We start from the raw sequence: 12737 nt of genomic DNA on the forward strand, positions 1-12737 counted from the left end.
TTTCCCTACCCTCTTTGGAGCATTCCCCAGGGCAACAGGAAGCACACAGTCCTTTCATTCCCTTGAGAATCCGGGTTGTAATTCTGACTCCAATATATGCTGCACAAAGAGGTGAAGTCCCTTACTCCCTTCCTGGCTCCTGCCCTGAGCTGTGTACTAAGCTGACTGGACTCTTGGTTAATTAATATTTATAAATTGGTTTAACTCCCAGTCCAGCAAAATATTTAAGCACACACTTAACTGTAAGGACTGCGATGGGATTACTTACAGGCCCAAAGCCACGGATGTGTTTAAATGCTTTAGTAGCAGAAAATGCTACAGACAATGTAACAATGGAGAAATTTAATGCACATGTGGCAGGGAAACCCACAATTAAGAGTAAAGTTGCCTTTGATCAAATTAAGATTGTGTATGTAATGACTGCTGATTGGGCTTACACATTTATATCTTATATTACAATATACCTTACATGGTCCTGTGACAGTAGCTCTGGGAATTTTTGGCTAACATTTTCAAACGTTAGACACTTAAGTTAGATTCCTAAATCGACATTTAGACACTCTGTCTAATAGCCTGCCTTACATGACTGGTTTGCGGTTGTCCAGTGCCTTTGAAAACAATCAGGCTGTTACTTAGGAACCCAGATATGGATTTATGAGCCTACCTTTAGACATCCAAGTCATGGCCAGCTTTCTGATTCTGGTGCAATACTAATGCTACTATTTTCCTCCCACTGGATTTATTTTAAATGAAAGTAAAATGCCTGATTGATGACACATTAAAATATAGAATGGACTGTACAAAATTCTATTTCGCTTATAAGCTTTCCACTATTCCTTATTTCCATTCAGCCCTCAAATACTATAAGGGTCAGGTAACCTTAAATGGTATAACTACTTCCACTACCTGGATGAAATCAACTCCATGCAAAAGTCTACTAGATGGCTACCATCTTGGCTGGGACTGTGGATTGGAACTGGAGGTGCCAGGGGTCAGGGAAGCAGTTACAGTTGGCACTAAAGATGACCTGCAGCTAGGAGGTGTAATAGGTGCTTCTTCTCTGTGAATGGAGTGCAGAGGAAACTACCCAACAAACAACAAGTGCCATGAATGGAAGATGTGCATGCCCCTGAATTCCCACGTCAGCTCCAAGAGGTCAACTTCATCCCTTGTTCATGGCTGAATCCAAAACACCAGAGTCTTTGTGGGAAGGATGGCTGCAGTATGAGTTTGGGGCAAAGGCTCTCCTTGGATACTCCATCAGAATCAGTTCACATAGCCCTGATTTAGATGGCTAATTGCAGCACAGACTTACTCTGAGTCAGTTTGCTCTGAGTATAAGTTAGGCAGCAGAGAGTATAGCCCAGAGTCAATACTGCCCAAAGAGTATGAAGTCCATAAAGACAAAGCAACCTCTTGCTATTAAAGGGCCATGCACCTATAAGATATATATGTAAGGTCTCTGGATTTTACTCCCCCGCCTTGTAACGGATGTCTAATGCTTCCCCAAGCAAGGAGTGTTGGAGGGGCTGCATCTGCTGTGACAGATGGTTGTGAATGCATGGAACGCTGATTCTGTAGCAAGCAGAGGCATCCAACAGAGAAGTGAGTCGTAACTGCAAAGACAGGAAGAGTCCAAGACAGTCTGCAGGTACAAACTGAACAGACAGGAGAGACTGCTCTGCATTTGATAGTGGCTTAAGCATGGAGCAACCCCAGCAAACTCACTGAAACTGTGCTGGGTGTGCATCAGTGCAGAGTTTGCCTGACTCTCTACAAAGAGGAGATGATGCTTTGCAGTTGAGAGACTGGTTAAGAACTCAGAAGACTAGGGTTCATTTCCTGGCTCTGCCACAGACTTCTCATGTGACCTTGGGCAAGTCACTTAGCCTCTGTGTCCTTCAAATCCTGACCTGTAGAACTGAGACAAGACACCTCCACTCTTTTCATAGTTTCATAGTTGGTAGGGTCGGAAGGGACCTGAGCAGATCATTAAGTCCAACTCCTTGCCATGGCAGGAAAAAGTACTGGGGTCAAACGACCCCAGTGAGGTATTCGTCTAACCTCCTCTTAAAGACCCCCGGGGTAGGAGCCAGCACCACTTGTCTTGGAAGCTGGTTCCAGGTCGTAGCCGCCCTGACAGTGAAGTAGCGCCTCCTGATGTCTAGCCTGAATCTACCCTCTGCCAGCTTGTGACTGTTATTTCTAGTCACTCCTGGCAGTGCTCGGGGGAGCAGGGACTCCCCCAGTGCCTGCTGGTCCCCTCTGACTTTTGCATGGAGTTTGTAAACGGCCACTAGATCCCCCCTCAGCCTTCTCTTGTGGAGGCTGAACAGGTTCAGGTCCTGTAGCCTCTCCTCGTAAGGCCTGCCCTGCTGCCCCCTGATCATGCGGGTGGCCCTCCTCTGGACCCTCTCCATGTTGTCCACATCCCTCCTGAAGTGCGGCACCCAGAACTGGACACAGTACTCCAACTGCGGCCTGACCAGTGTTGCATAGAGGGGAAGGATCACCCTTCTAGATTTAGACTGTGTCTTTGGGGGATGGGCTGCTCCCCACATGCACCTGACACAACAGAGCCCCTGATTCTGGCTGGAGAGTCTCGAGACTAGTGCATTATCATCAGCAACAACAACAACAAAGGAGGAGGAGGCTGATTTCTACCTGCAGCTGTTCCCAGTGGGGGTTGCTCCAGCATAAAAGTGGGAAGAGAGCAATTTATTAATTTGAATATGGGGAGAAAGGCTGTGGATAGCATAGCATGTCTAGAAAGAGATATGGAGATGTAACCACTGCTTGAAAATGGAAACTTGCATCTTTGCATCATGGATCAAACCCAACCCCAGTCAACTGTCATATTGAATGAAATAGTTTGAATGTTTGTAAAGGTTGCCCATTAGCCAGTTTCAGGAAGAAGATAGGATCTATCTCCTTATCTAGCTCATTGTTTTGGAGCTACGTGCGAAATGTCCTGACTTCGCCTAAAACCTTAATCTAAATTGTACCTTTAGAAGTTTTTTACAAAGAAAGCAAATGTCCTAAATTCCGAGACATCAAAGCCTAAGGCCTTTTAACCAGACTGGTAAAAAGAAAAAAGTATTTACAGTGATATGGAAGTCTCCCCAAGAATAATTTAAAAAATGCTCAACAAAGGTAATTTCTGTTGAGTAAGATCCGAGCCCAAATTTGGGAGGTATGATAAATTGAGTAGGAGGAGCCCAATGACGGCAGCTCACTCAATAAAAACCTGTAACTTACTGTCCCAATTTGGAGGTGACTTCACTTGCAGAACAACGAAGGAAGAATCGCAAGTATAAGTTCTGATTAGATTGATCGCCTAATCAAGCCTCTCCGTGAACACGAATCCCTTAGTTCACGCTGAAGCCGCGGAGCGCCCGAAAGGGACTGAAGGAAGGGGACGTAGTCCTATCACTGGTGAGCCCAGCTCATTGAATCGTATTGCTGAGGCCAGCCTATTGAACCGTACTACTGAGGCCAACCCATTAAATTGTACTACTGAGGAATGAAACCATATTTTGGTATTTGGCTTCTCGGAATTCTAGGATTGTAAGTGTATTATGAAAAATAACAGTATTGATTCAAATTTAACTTTTAGTTGTAATTGTAGTTGTTTTTGTAACACTAATTCTTATAGCATTGTTTGGGAAGGAAGTGCATTTGGAGCATTGTTTCTGATATATGCAATTATTGTGTTTTTAATGTTTGTGGTGTTTCTTAAAGCTAAGCAGTGTTATATACGTAGCAAAGAGTTTTAAAATAAAATTGTGTTGTATAAATTAAGTGTGTAATCATTGTGAAATCGTGCAATCAGCTAACTACTCCCCCAGCCAGTGCATCAAAACAAATCAGTAAATTGTGTGGGATTTTCTCTATTCCATAACCCACTAGAGACATCAACCACTCCCAAGAGTCAGGGGAGCACTGAGCATATGTCTCAGTATTTCCCTGAAATAAGCTGGTGAGCACCATCCTATTGCTGGTGTACCTAGGCACAGCTTGCTCAGAGAGGATGAGGCATGGAGCCTGAACTGCCATCAGACCAAGAAGAGCTTCTCTCAAGCTGGGAACAAGTTGCAGCAAGGTGAAGCTAATGCCCCCCCTGCTTGTCCATGGATGAAGAGAGGGCTTCAATCTCTAGACACAACAATCCCCAGCACAATATTCACTTGGGACTCTGGTGGCTCAGTGGAGAAATGGTGAACTGCACACAGGGCAGCATGTAGTTCAGCTGACCTTGTATCATAAGTGCTATATCTCCTCTCACTTCAACAGGCAAAACAAAAACTAAAAGGAGGCCAAGGGGCAGGTTTTCAGCCGATACAAGTGATCTGGCTCCACTGAATTCAATGCACATAGTCCATGCCAAGGGAGAATCAGGCTCACAGTAACCAACTTGCCAAAATGTGTGCAGCATTAACCAGAAAAATGCATATTACCTCCCCTTACACATCCACACTTCTTGTGGCAGGAGTACTCCAGACTCACACCACAGTAAGGACACTGAGACTTGAATCTGGCCCAGCTTTATGGTAAAATACTGTGACATTGTTTTCTTATACAGAAAGGTTTTGTAAGGTTTTGTTACTGCAGTGCAGATCACACCCAAAAGCAAACTGTGAGAGAAAGAATAACTGGGAATGAACCCAGATGAGGCACTAGGGACAATGAGAGACATATGCGCATTTTGATCAGAATGGATGATTTCACTAAAGGAAAAAACAAGGAGCAGAACAACTGCAAAATAGCAGGGGGTCCTGCCTCCTCCCAGCAGTGCTGGGACGTCTGGCTCAGGCCCTCCCTAAGCTCTCAGCTTGCTCAACTACAATGCAGTCGCTTGCCCTTGGCCCTTGATAGGTAGACATCAAAGGGACCAATAGTGCAGAGGCAGCCTGTGGTCTTGGGTGATGATGCTTTTCAGTGAGACAGTAGATTAAAAAAATACAACACAGTGTTGGAAGTCGGAGGTTGGTATGAAAACAGTCTCCTACACTTCCTGTTTATTATGGAGACAACGAATAGAAGCATGGAGGGAGCTTTAAAAAAAGTTTTTACTGCAATGAACCTGAAGTTGACCATATCACTCAGAAAGAATGACCATATCTGAAGTTGACCGTATCACTCAGAAATGGCAAGAGCTCTCCCGGAACAAAGCAGCAGCAAGAACAAAGTCACTGGAGCACTTAACTCCCTGCTGTCACCTCCTGGGTTGATTCACTTGTTTTAAGTGCATCTCAGCTTTGCCCTCTCCGTTGAAGTACACTACCTCGAGTGATGGAGCCCTGCTGCAAAAGTTCTAACCTGGAGGCCAATTTGTCCAGCATTCCTCTTTCTTTCAGGCCTGGCTACATCTAATTACTACAAAAAGAGGATGCACCTTTGTCCTGGGAAGGGATGGGTTGCGTCTCACATGAGGTTGCCTTATCTGCATTTCTGCCATTGACATCATGGCTTGTGGACTACATGTGATTATCCAATATTCTGCATTACCACTTGGGAGTTACAAAGAGGGGAAAGACAGACACAGACAGACAGATCTCAGCTGCTGTAGGTGGGCAATGCTCCTTCCAATTCAGGCCTGTTCCATCAAGTTCAATGAAGCAGATTCCGATGGAGCTGCACTGATTTACGCCAGCTGTGGCTCTGGCCCATAACTAGCACAAAAAAATTGGTGCCACAGCAATATTCTGCTCATGAACACCTTCACATCAAAGAACTCAAGGTAGGATTTTCAAAGCGGTCAGCAACAACCTGACGCAGCTCTCACTAATATCAGCAGCTGAACTCTAAATCATTGGTAATAATTCCACTGATCCAATGGGAGCAGAGAAAGGCCAGCACTGAGAGCTTCTGAAAATCCCACCTTAGAAAGCTAAGCTCCCTCTGGCACCGCATCCTCCTCCATAGTAGCCACTGGGCCGGAGTCCCTGCAGCTGTGGATAGCACCTTGCAGCAGAAAGGCCTCTTACGCAGAAAGGTAGATTGGCCTGGGGGAAGGCAGACAGCATTTCTATCACTGTCCCTCCTTGGGATTTGCCAGAGATAGAAGGAAGCTGTAGCCTGTGGCTGTACCCAGCTGGCAGAGGCAGCTGTGGGATGCATTGAATTGACAAAATTCACCTTCCCTCAGCCACTTCCCTGCCAAAAACATTGATACACCTTAATGTACTTGGGCCAAGTTGCAACCTGAACACAATGGAAGGTAATGCTGGCCACAGTGTACTGGCAGGTGCAGAGAGAGCTGCTTCCCAGCCGGGGATGGGGCACATCCCAAAGCAACAGGACTGCGGTGTGATGAGCTACAAAGCACTGGGAGCTGCAGGGGCCAAGGGGAAAAGGAAATACCAGCTCCTGTCCCAGAACACCTCCCAAACGTGGGAGACTTAGTCCCTTTGCTCCCTATCCCCAACTCCCCCAAGTACCTGGCTCTCATCATGACACTATGGGCTCAGTAACACCACCTCTAGCTGCTCCCAGAACGCCGCTGTGAAGTGTGGCTTGCTCACCCGCTTCTGCTCTGCACATGCTACCTCCTGGAAATAAGCCAGCACAACTGCTTTATGGCAGCCCTGAGCACATATCAAGAAGCACAGCCAGGCCAGACAGACAGAGCCACATTAGACACGTGCTCCATGCTACAGTTAAATTCTCTCATCACTGGGGGGGGTGGCCCATGCAAACCAGGAGCAAATGGATGGAACATGCTTCACAGCAGGGCTCTCAGGCACAGCAGAGAGGTAATGTAGCCGTGCCCTGTGCATCTCAGCTTAGCTAGCTACAGGTGTCCTGAATTTCTCCATCTGACTGCTACCTCAAGGCCTAGTAGCCTGATCTACATCCCTGTATTCTTGTGCTAGCATTATGCACAGTACACGGCGTTAATGATGTGTACTAGGTTAATTTCATGCACCATGTGGATGGGACACCTGCATCCATGTTGCTCATATTCCTTTTCCACTCACAAATGGTGAATGACTGTACTCCCCCTCCTTACAGGCTGTGGCTAGAGCTCTACCTATTTGAATGACAGCTATAGTTGTATAGAAATGGAAGGGAACAAAGGCAAGATACAGTCCTGAATCAAGCCTCACTTCCCTCCTCTTGCAGAACAATAGAGAGAAGGTTCAAAGCCTTGCACTGGGACCTCAGCAATCTACTTTTCATTCTGTGGCATGAAATACCAATCAAAGAGTATAGGGACTTTTCTCATAGCTCACAGGTAGACCTGGTCTTGTTACATCTGAGTCCTCCCTTTACAAGCACTTTGGGAAAGGGGATAGAAATGAGGGATCCCTCACAGAAAGCTATCAGTGTTGTCAAAATAATGAAGGATCTAATATAAACACGCACCTGATCCTTTATTGATCAGGATCAGGAAGACTTGGTCAAGTTTTCAAGTCCGTACCAAAAATTTCACCCACAGGAGCAAGGTGCCCACTAGACTATGCACTCACAAGGTGCTCTTCATACAGATACAAATCAGTAGCCTTTAAAATGACCCCAAAGGCCAAACTTGTCATAAATGACCAGTAGTTAATCTCACTGATCCCATTCAGGCCAAGAGAGACAGTTCCCACATACCAGTTTCTGGGTCACACTGGTGTTCACATGGATCCAAAAGTCGTCGGGCACACAGATCCAATGCCCAGGGCCCGCTGGAGTTCTGCTGGGAGAAGAGGACAACCTGTGCTGGGTTCAGCCAGTCGCTGGCATCCAGTTGGCTGCCCTCCAGCAGGATAAAGCGGCTCCCTGAAAGAGAAGCAAAGAGTGGAAAGGCTGGAACTACCGTCACAGAGACAGGAAGCTCCCCTCAAACCCATTGCAATAACTAGGTCCTTTTCAAATCAAATGTAAGAGGAATAAACCTTCCCCACACATACAGCCTCTGTGCTGAGGATGGTGACCCAGAAAGGGAGGCCTTTGCTCCTGCCCATAATTTCAGACCGTGTTCCCAAAACGATCAGGCTCTCCTGGAGTATTCCACTCACATCAAGTTCCATATGACAATTGTTCAGCATCATAATGTTCCACTTGCCTGAAGGAACTCAGTATGCCAGAGGTGGGGCTTGGCAGACCCATACACTTTTGATTCAGCATAACCCCTTGACCACTCCCCTCTTAGTCAGACAGTGGGAGGAGCAGTGGAAGAGAGGGAAGGGAGGAAGAAAGAGGGAGATGCTTGCTTACCATCAGCAATGAGGTGCTCAGGAACATGCAGGGTGATCTTGACAATGAGTGGGCAGCTCATGTGGGACGAGCACACCAGGCTGATCACGCAGCTGGTGACACTTATCAAAGTCAGAGTGGTCTTATTCACAGGACTCCTGGGTGAGCCCACTGGAGCAGCAGAAGAGAGATACAGAGCAGAGACATCAGAGTCGCAGCATCAACTTCTTACATCAGCATCACTAGAATATAGTCCTGAGAGATGCCCAACTCCGTCTCCTTCCACACACTCCCACCTTCTTGTCAATAGCTTTGGATGCAGCAGAGAAGACCCTAGGGAGGCCATCTTCCCAAGCAAAACCTTATCCCTTTATCCACCCAAAACCCCTTTGGGATCAAAGAATCATAACTAGAGAGCCTGCAGCTTTCTTTGAGCTGTTCTGGGGTGGTAGGGAGGTAGTGCTGCTAATAACAAAGTGGCTGTGCCCTTAAACACTTGCTGTAGTGTTCCTTGCTATCAGCCCATGAGTCTGCACACTTCAGGCTCCCAAGGGTTATTAATGGTGCTTCATGGACTGCTTAAACCTATTCAGCTTTTACAATTGGTTCTGTCACTGTCTCAGCTACAAGTTTAGAGTGACAGCTTCTGTTCACATCCTCCAGCAGCTGGGAATCCTGTAATCTCTTACCTGTCCCCTCTCTGACATTTGGCCCAATACCTGAGCAGGGAAAAAGGCAACTCCATGATGTAATGGGAGTAGGGGAAAGAGGGTAAAACCACCTAAAACTTTCTTAAACTGAGGCCTAACAGCTATTACAATCCTTCAGGCATGGAGAGAGCTGTTTTGAGGCATCATGTAATGTGAGTACATGCACGCGAAAGAAGCTATTCTTCAGGATGTCATGGTACCCAGATTTAGGGAGGAAATGGCTAGTTAGAAATCACACAGAAATCTGCCTCACACCTACATAAATGATGCTCACCCCAAATCACTTTACAAATTACACCAGGTATCATCACTTCATCCTCAAGTGCTGTGTGTAATAGACAACACAGTAGTAGGAAGATGGCCAAATAGCACACTGCCTTCCAGTGAGAGGAGGGTACATTTTGAGGCCAAGACATCAGGTCAATTCCCACTCCCCTCCCCAAAACCTTCTGAAAAGGAAACTGGTCCAAATTCTTCTCTCAGTAGCAAATCTGTAAACCCAGAATAAGTCCAGTAAAGTCATTCTCTGAAGCCACTTTGAATTATGCACCAGCATGAGAGCAGAATTCAGCCCCCACTTCCAACATCTCTACTGATGATGATTCTTTTCTTCTTCAATGGCTGGTTACACAAAAGTTTAGGTTCTTTCACAACACTACTGTATATACCAGTCCATTGTATTGGCTTGACTTTAAAGCAGGTCAGAGACAATCAGAAAAAAGACAGATGCGGGCTTCAATTTTTTTTCACCTTTCTGGCCTTTTTTGGATTTGTTTCTCAATGATAGCAACTTCCTAGGCTCCAGAGAATAGGTGCCACAGGATCTTGACTGTCCAGGGCAAATAGGACCTTGGCTTTTAATAGCTCATCTGAAGGAGTCACACAGAGAAAACTTACTTAGGTCTGAGTTCATCTGCCTTTAAAAGCTTGAGTCTGACTTCCTTGGACTTCTTATCAAAGACATATGCCTAAAAATTTATACTCCAACTCTGACTTGCCATACATCTTAATTGCTACAATCTGGTGACTCCCAGGACAAAACTTCCAACTTCAGCTCATAATACCTCTCCAGGATTGGGAAAGAATAATGAGGAACAGGAGGTACTCTGAACTGAAGTAGCCAAAGTGTTTAAAAAGGGGGTCTCTTTCCTTCCTCCTTGATATAGGACTACCAATACTGTTAGATTTTACTGTATATACATTGTTTCTTGCTAGTTAATTCCCAGTATTCAAGCCTGCCATTCCTGAGCAAGTTCAAAGGAGCTAGTCAAAAGATAATTATAAGCTCAGAATACTGCACCCACCAAAAACTGGATTCAGGTCAGAACGGGATGGTAAAACCATCTTGAATGGCACTGCTGGATGATTTCCTATCAATACACAAAGGAGAAAATATCTGTTCTCATAGTCCTGGAATTCTCTGCAGCGCTGGACACTCCTGACCATGAGAGACTGCTGTTTCACAAGACCAAGGTGGTAGATGTCCCAAGTAAAGCACTAAAATGGTCCAGGTACTTCCCAAAGGGATGTACCTAGTGGGTAGCAATGGGAACCTGCATCTTCACAAGAATCATTTCTCTCTCTGGTCCTTATTGTTATCCTCAGCAGCCATTCAATTAACTAGTTAGATGACGCTGACTCAAGTGACAAAAGACACATGTTCTACCCATCATTCCCCACATGCATCCCTATCACTGCCAACAAGATAGTCCAGTACCAAGATACAACCAGCTCTAGAGTTAAGAATAAGTAGCTGATACAACACCTGAGCAAGACAAAGGTGACACTGGGGACAGAGGAAAGTATTGTGACGAGTGTGCCATGGCTGTTAAGTCTTCTCTGGTAGAAGTTACACACATGTAACTGGTAAATTCAGCCTATGATTTAAGGGTACTCTAACTACCCACTGGCTGTGTCTACATACTGTGCATAATTTAATGTGCAGTAAAGCGTTAGCGTCTACATATGCGCAGTAATTACTGCATAGTAGAATAGTCTAATGCACCATTTTCTAGTATCTGTAGATACAGGTACTAGAAATCGGCACATTAAACTAATGCACCGAAGTACACACGTAGATGCTGACTGGAAGCAAATTACTCCCAGTCAGCCTAAGCAGCAGGGGGCCACAGAGAGCAAGGACAGCTGTCCCAGCTCAGCAAGATGCAGCTTCCCAGCCATGTGGAGATGAGATTCCATCCAGATTTCCATGTGGCTGGGAAAGCTGTCCCAGCTGGAAAGCACACTGCCTCCCAGCTATGTTGGATGGGTCTTGATCTCCACAAGACTGGGAGGCAGCTGCCCACAGAGATCGGGACCAGCCCCCATACTCCCTGACAGCCCTGGGCTAGCACCTGGGGGAGCCTGGAGCTTCCCCTAGCTGCTGCAGGCAGGCAGAGCAGGGCAAGGGCAGCCATAAACTGAACTGCTCCCCACGGCAGCAAATTTGCTCCTGACAGTTGCATGTTCAGATGTGTGCAGGGGCCCAGTTTAATATGCCTAAATTTGCTCCACATAAAATGCAGGCACATTAATTGCACATATGTAGATGTACCCCCAGATGCTAAACTCTTATGCAGCAGCATCCATGACTAATGTCTTCTACCATCCCAGTTGGTTAAGAGACTCCATTCCTCCTTGGTGGATGGTAAGCTGGCCTCAGTTATGCTTGCCCCTGCTAGCAGTCAACAGGAACCCACCAATGAAAAACACCCACGCATAAAGCCTTCCACTCTTTGGAAATCCCTGTTAATGCAGAATGCTGTAGCATGACTCTTAGGTAACAGGCTGCCATGAGTAGTCAAGCCTGTTTTTTTTCCTTTCCTTCCCACAGAATATTGAATCAAGTTCAAGGTTTCAGTCCCTATTTTGAAGGTCCTCTGTGGCTGAGGCACAAGACATAAAAAAACTCATGTAAGAACAACCGTGTTTGTCATTTTATTTATGGATGGCGTGGTCAATTATACTTCAAACATTTCAGTTTCATATTCCCATCTATACAGAAAGGGTGGGTTCTTATAATTGTTGCTCGCTGCTTTCAAGTCAGGCTCTGTTGCCTTCTCTCTGCTTGCATATTGCCCATTGCTGATGACAGACTGACAATAAATGGCATTTTTTCAACTGGTTTCCTTTACCTGCTGGAGATTGTTTTATTAAAGCAACAGCAGTAATATGCCAAACAGAGAGGCACAGAGGCCACTCTTTGAAGCATGTTACTCATTAATATACAACAGATCCAGGGAGATGCCTGCAGCAAAATTTGAATGTATTTCATCCTCTACTGAGAAGATCTACCAAATAACATTATGCAGCTGGCTGACTGGTTAAGGATTAGATGATAGCATAAGCATCTTCTGAATTGTGAAAATCCACTCTGGCTTGGATTCCTGACCTATACCACAAATAATTCAGTGGGGGGAAGGGGGGAAATCACAGCCACAGCTGGTGTTTATAAAGAACCCACAAGGCTGCACATTTGTAACATGGAGCCAGCTAAGGAATAACAAGGTAAAAGATAAAACAGAACTCAGCTGCCCCAGGAAGGGGAAAACCTCCAACTCTATGCTGAACGTTTTGCAGGGGACTTCGTTGCTTTCTGGGAGTGGCAGAAGTTGGCAGCAAGGATAAAGGCCAAGTCCTGGCCCTAATGAAGTCAATGAGCATTTTCACTATTGATTCTGGCATGACCAGTTTGGCCAGGAGCACTTACAACTATCTCTTGAAACCTTCATGCTGGATAGGGACTGAGATGTGAAAATGCACCCAGAGAAACAACTCTAGCAGGACTCTATGCCCAGCAGGGATCTTTTCTCTTGTTGATTCAGCACCTCTATTTCCCTGACC

General features: G+C 45.7%; 1 protein-coding gene across 1 annotated transcript in view; it reads right to left on the reverse strand.

The window, feature by feature from the left end:
* Positions 1-12737, reverse strand: part of ASTN1 (astrotactin 1) — a gene marked incomplete at its 5' end in the record, with an annotated part of 224136 nt that overhangs the window by 95587 nt on the left and 115812 nt on the right. The window contains 2 exons of the mRNA XM_025214997.1: positions 7600-7767; positions 8206-8355. Coding sequence (XP_025070782.1) covers positions 7600-7767; positions 8206-8355 — 318 coding nt within the window. The remainder of the gene's footprint in view (positions 1-7599; positions 7768-8205; positions 8356-12737) is intronic.

Source organism: Alligator sinensis, unplaced genomic scaffold (assembly GCF_000455745.1).
Source record: "Alligator sinensis unplaced genomic scaffold, ASM45574v1 scaffold899_1, whole genome shotgun sequence".
NCBI lineage: Eukaryota > Metazoa > Chordata > Crocodylia > Alligatoridae > Alligator > Alligator sinensis.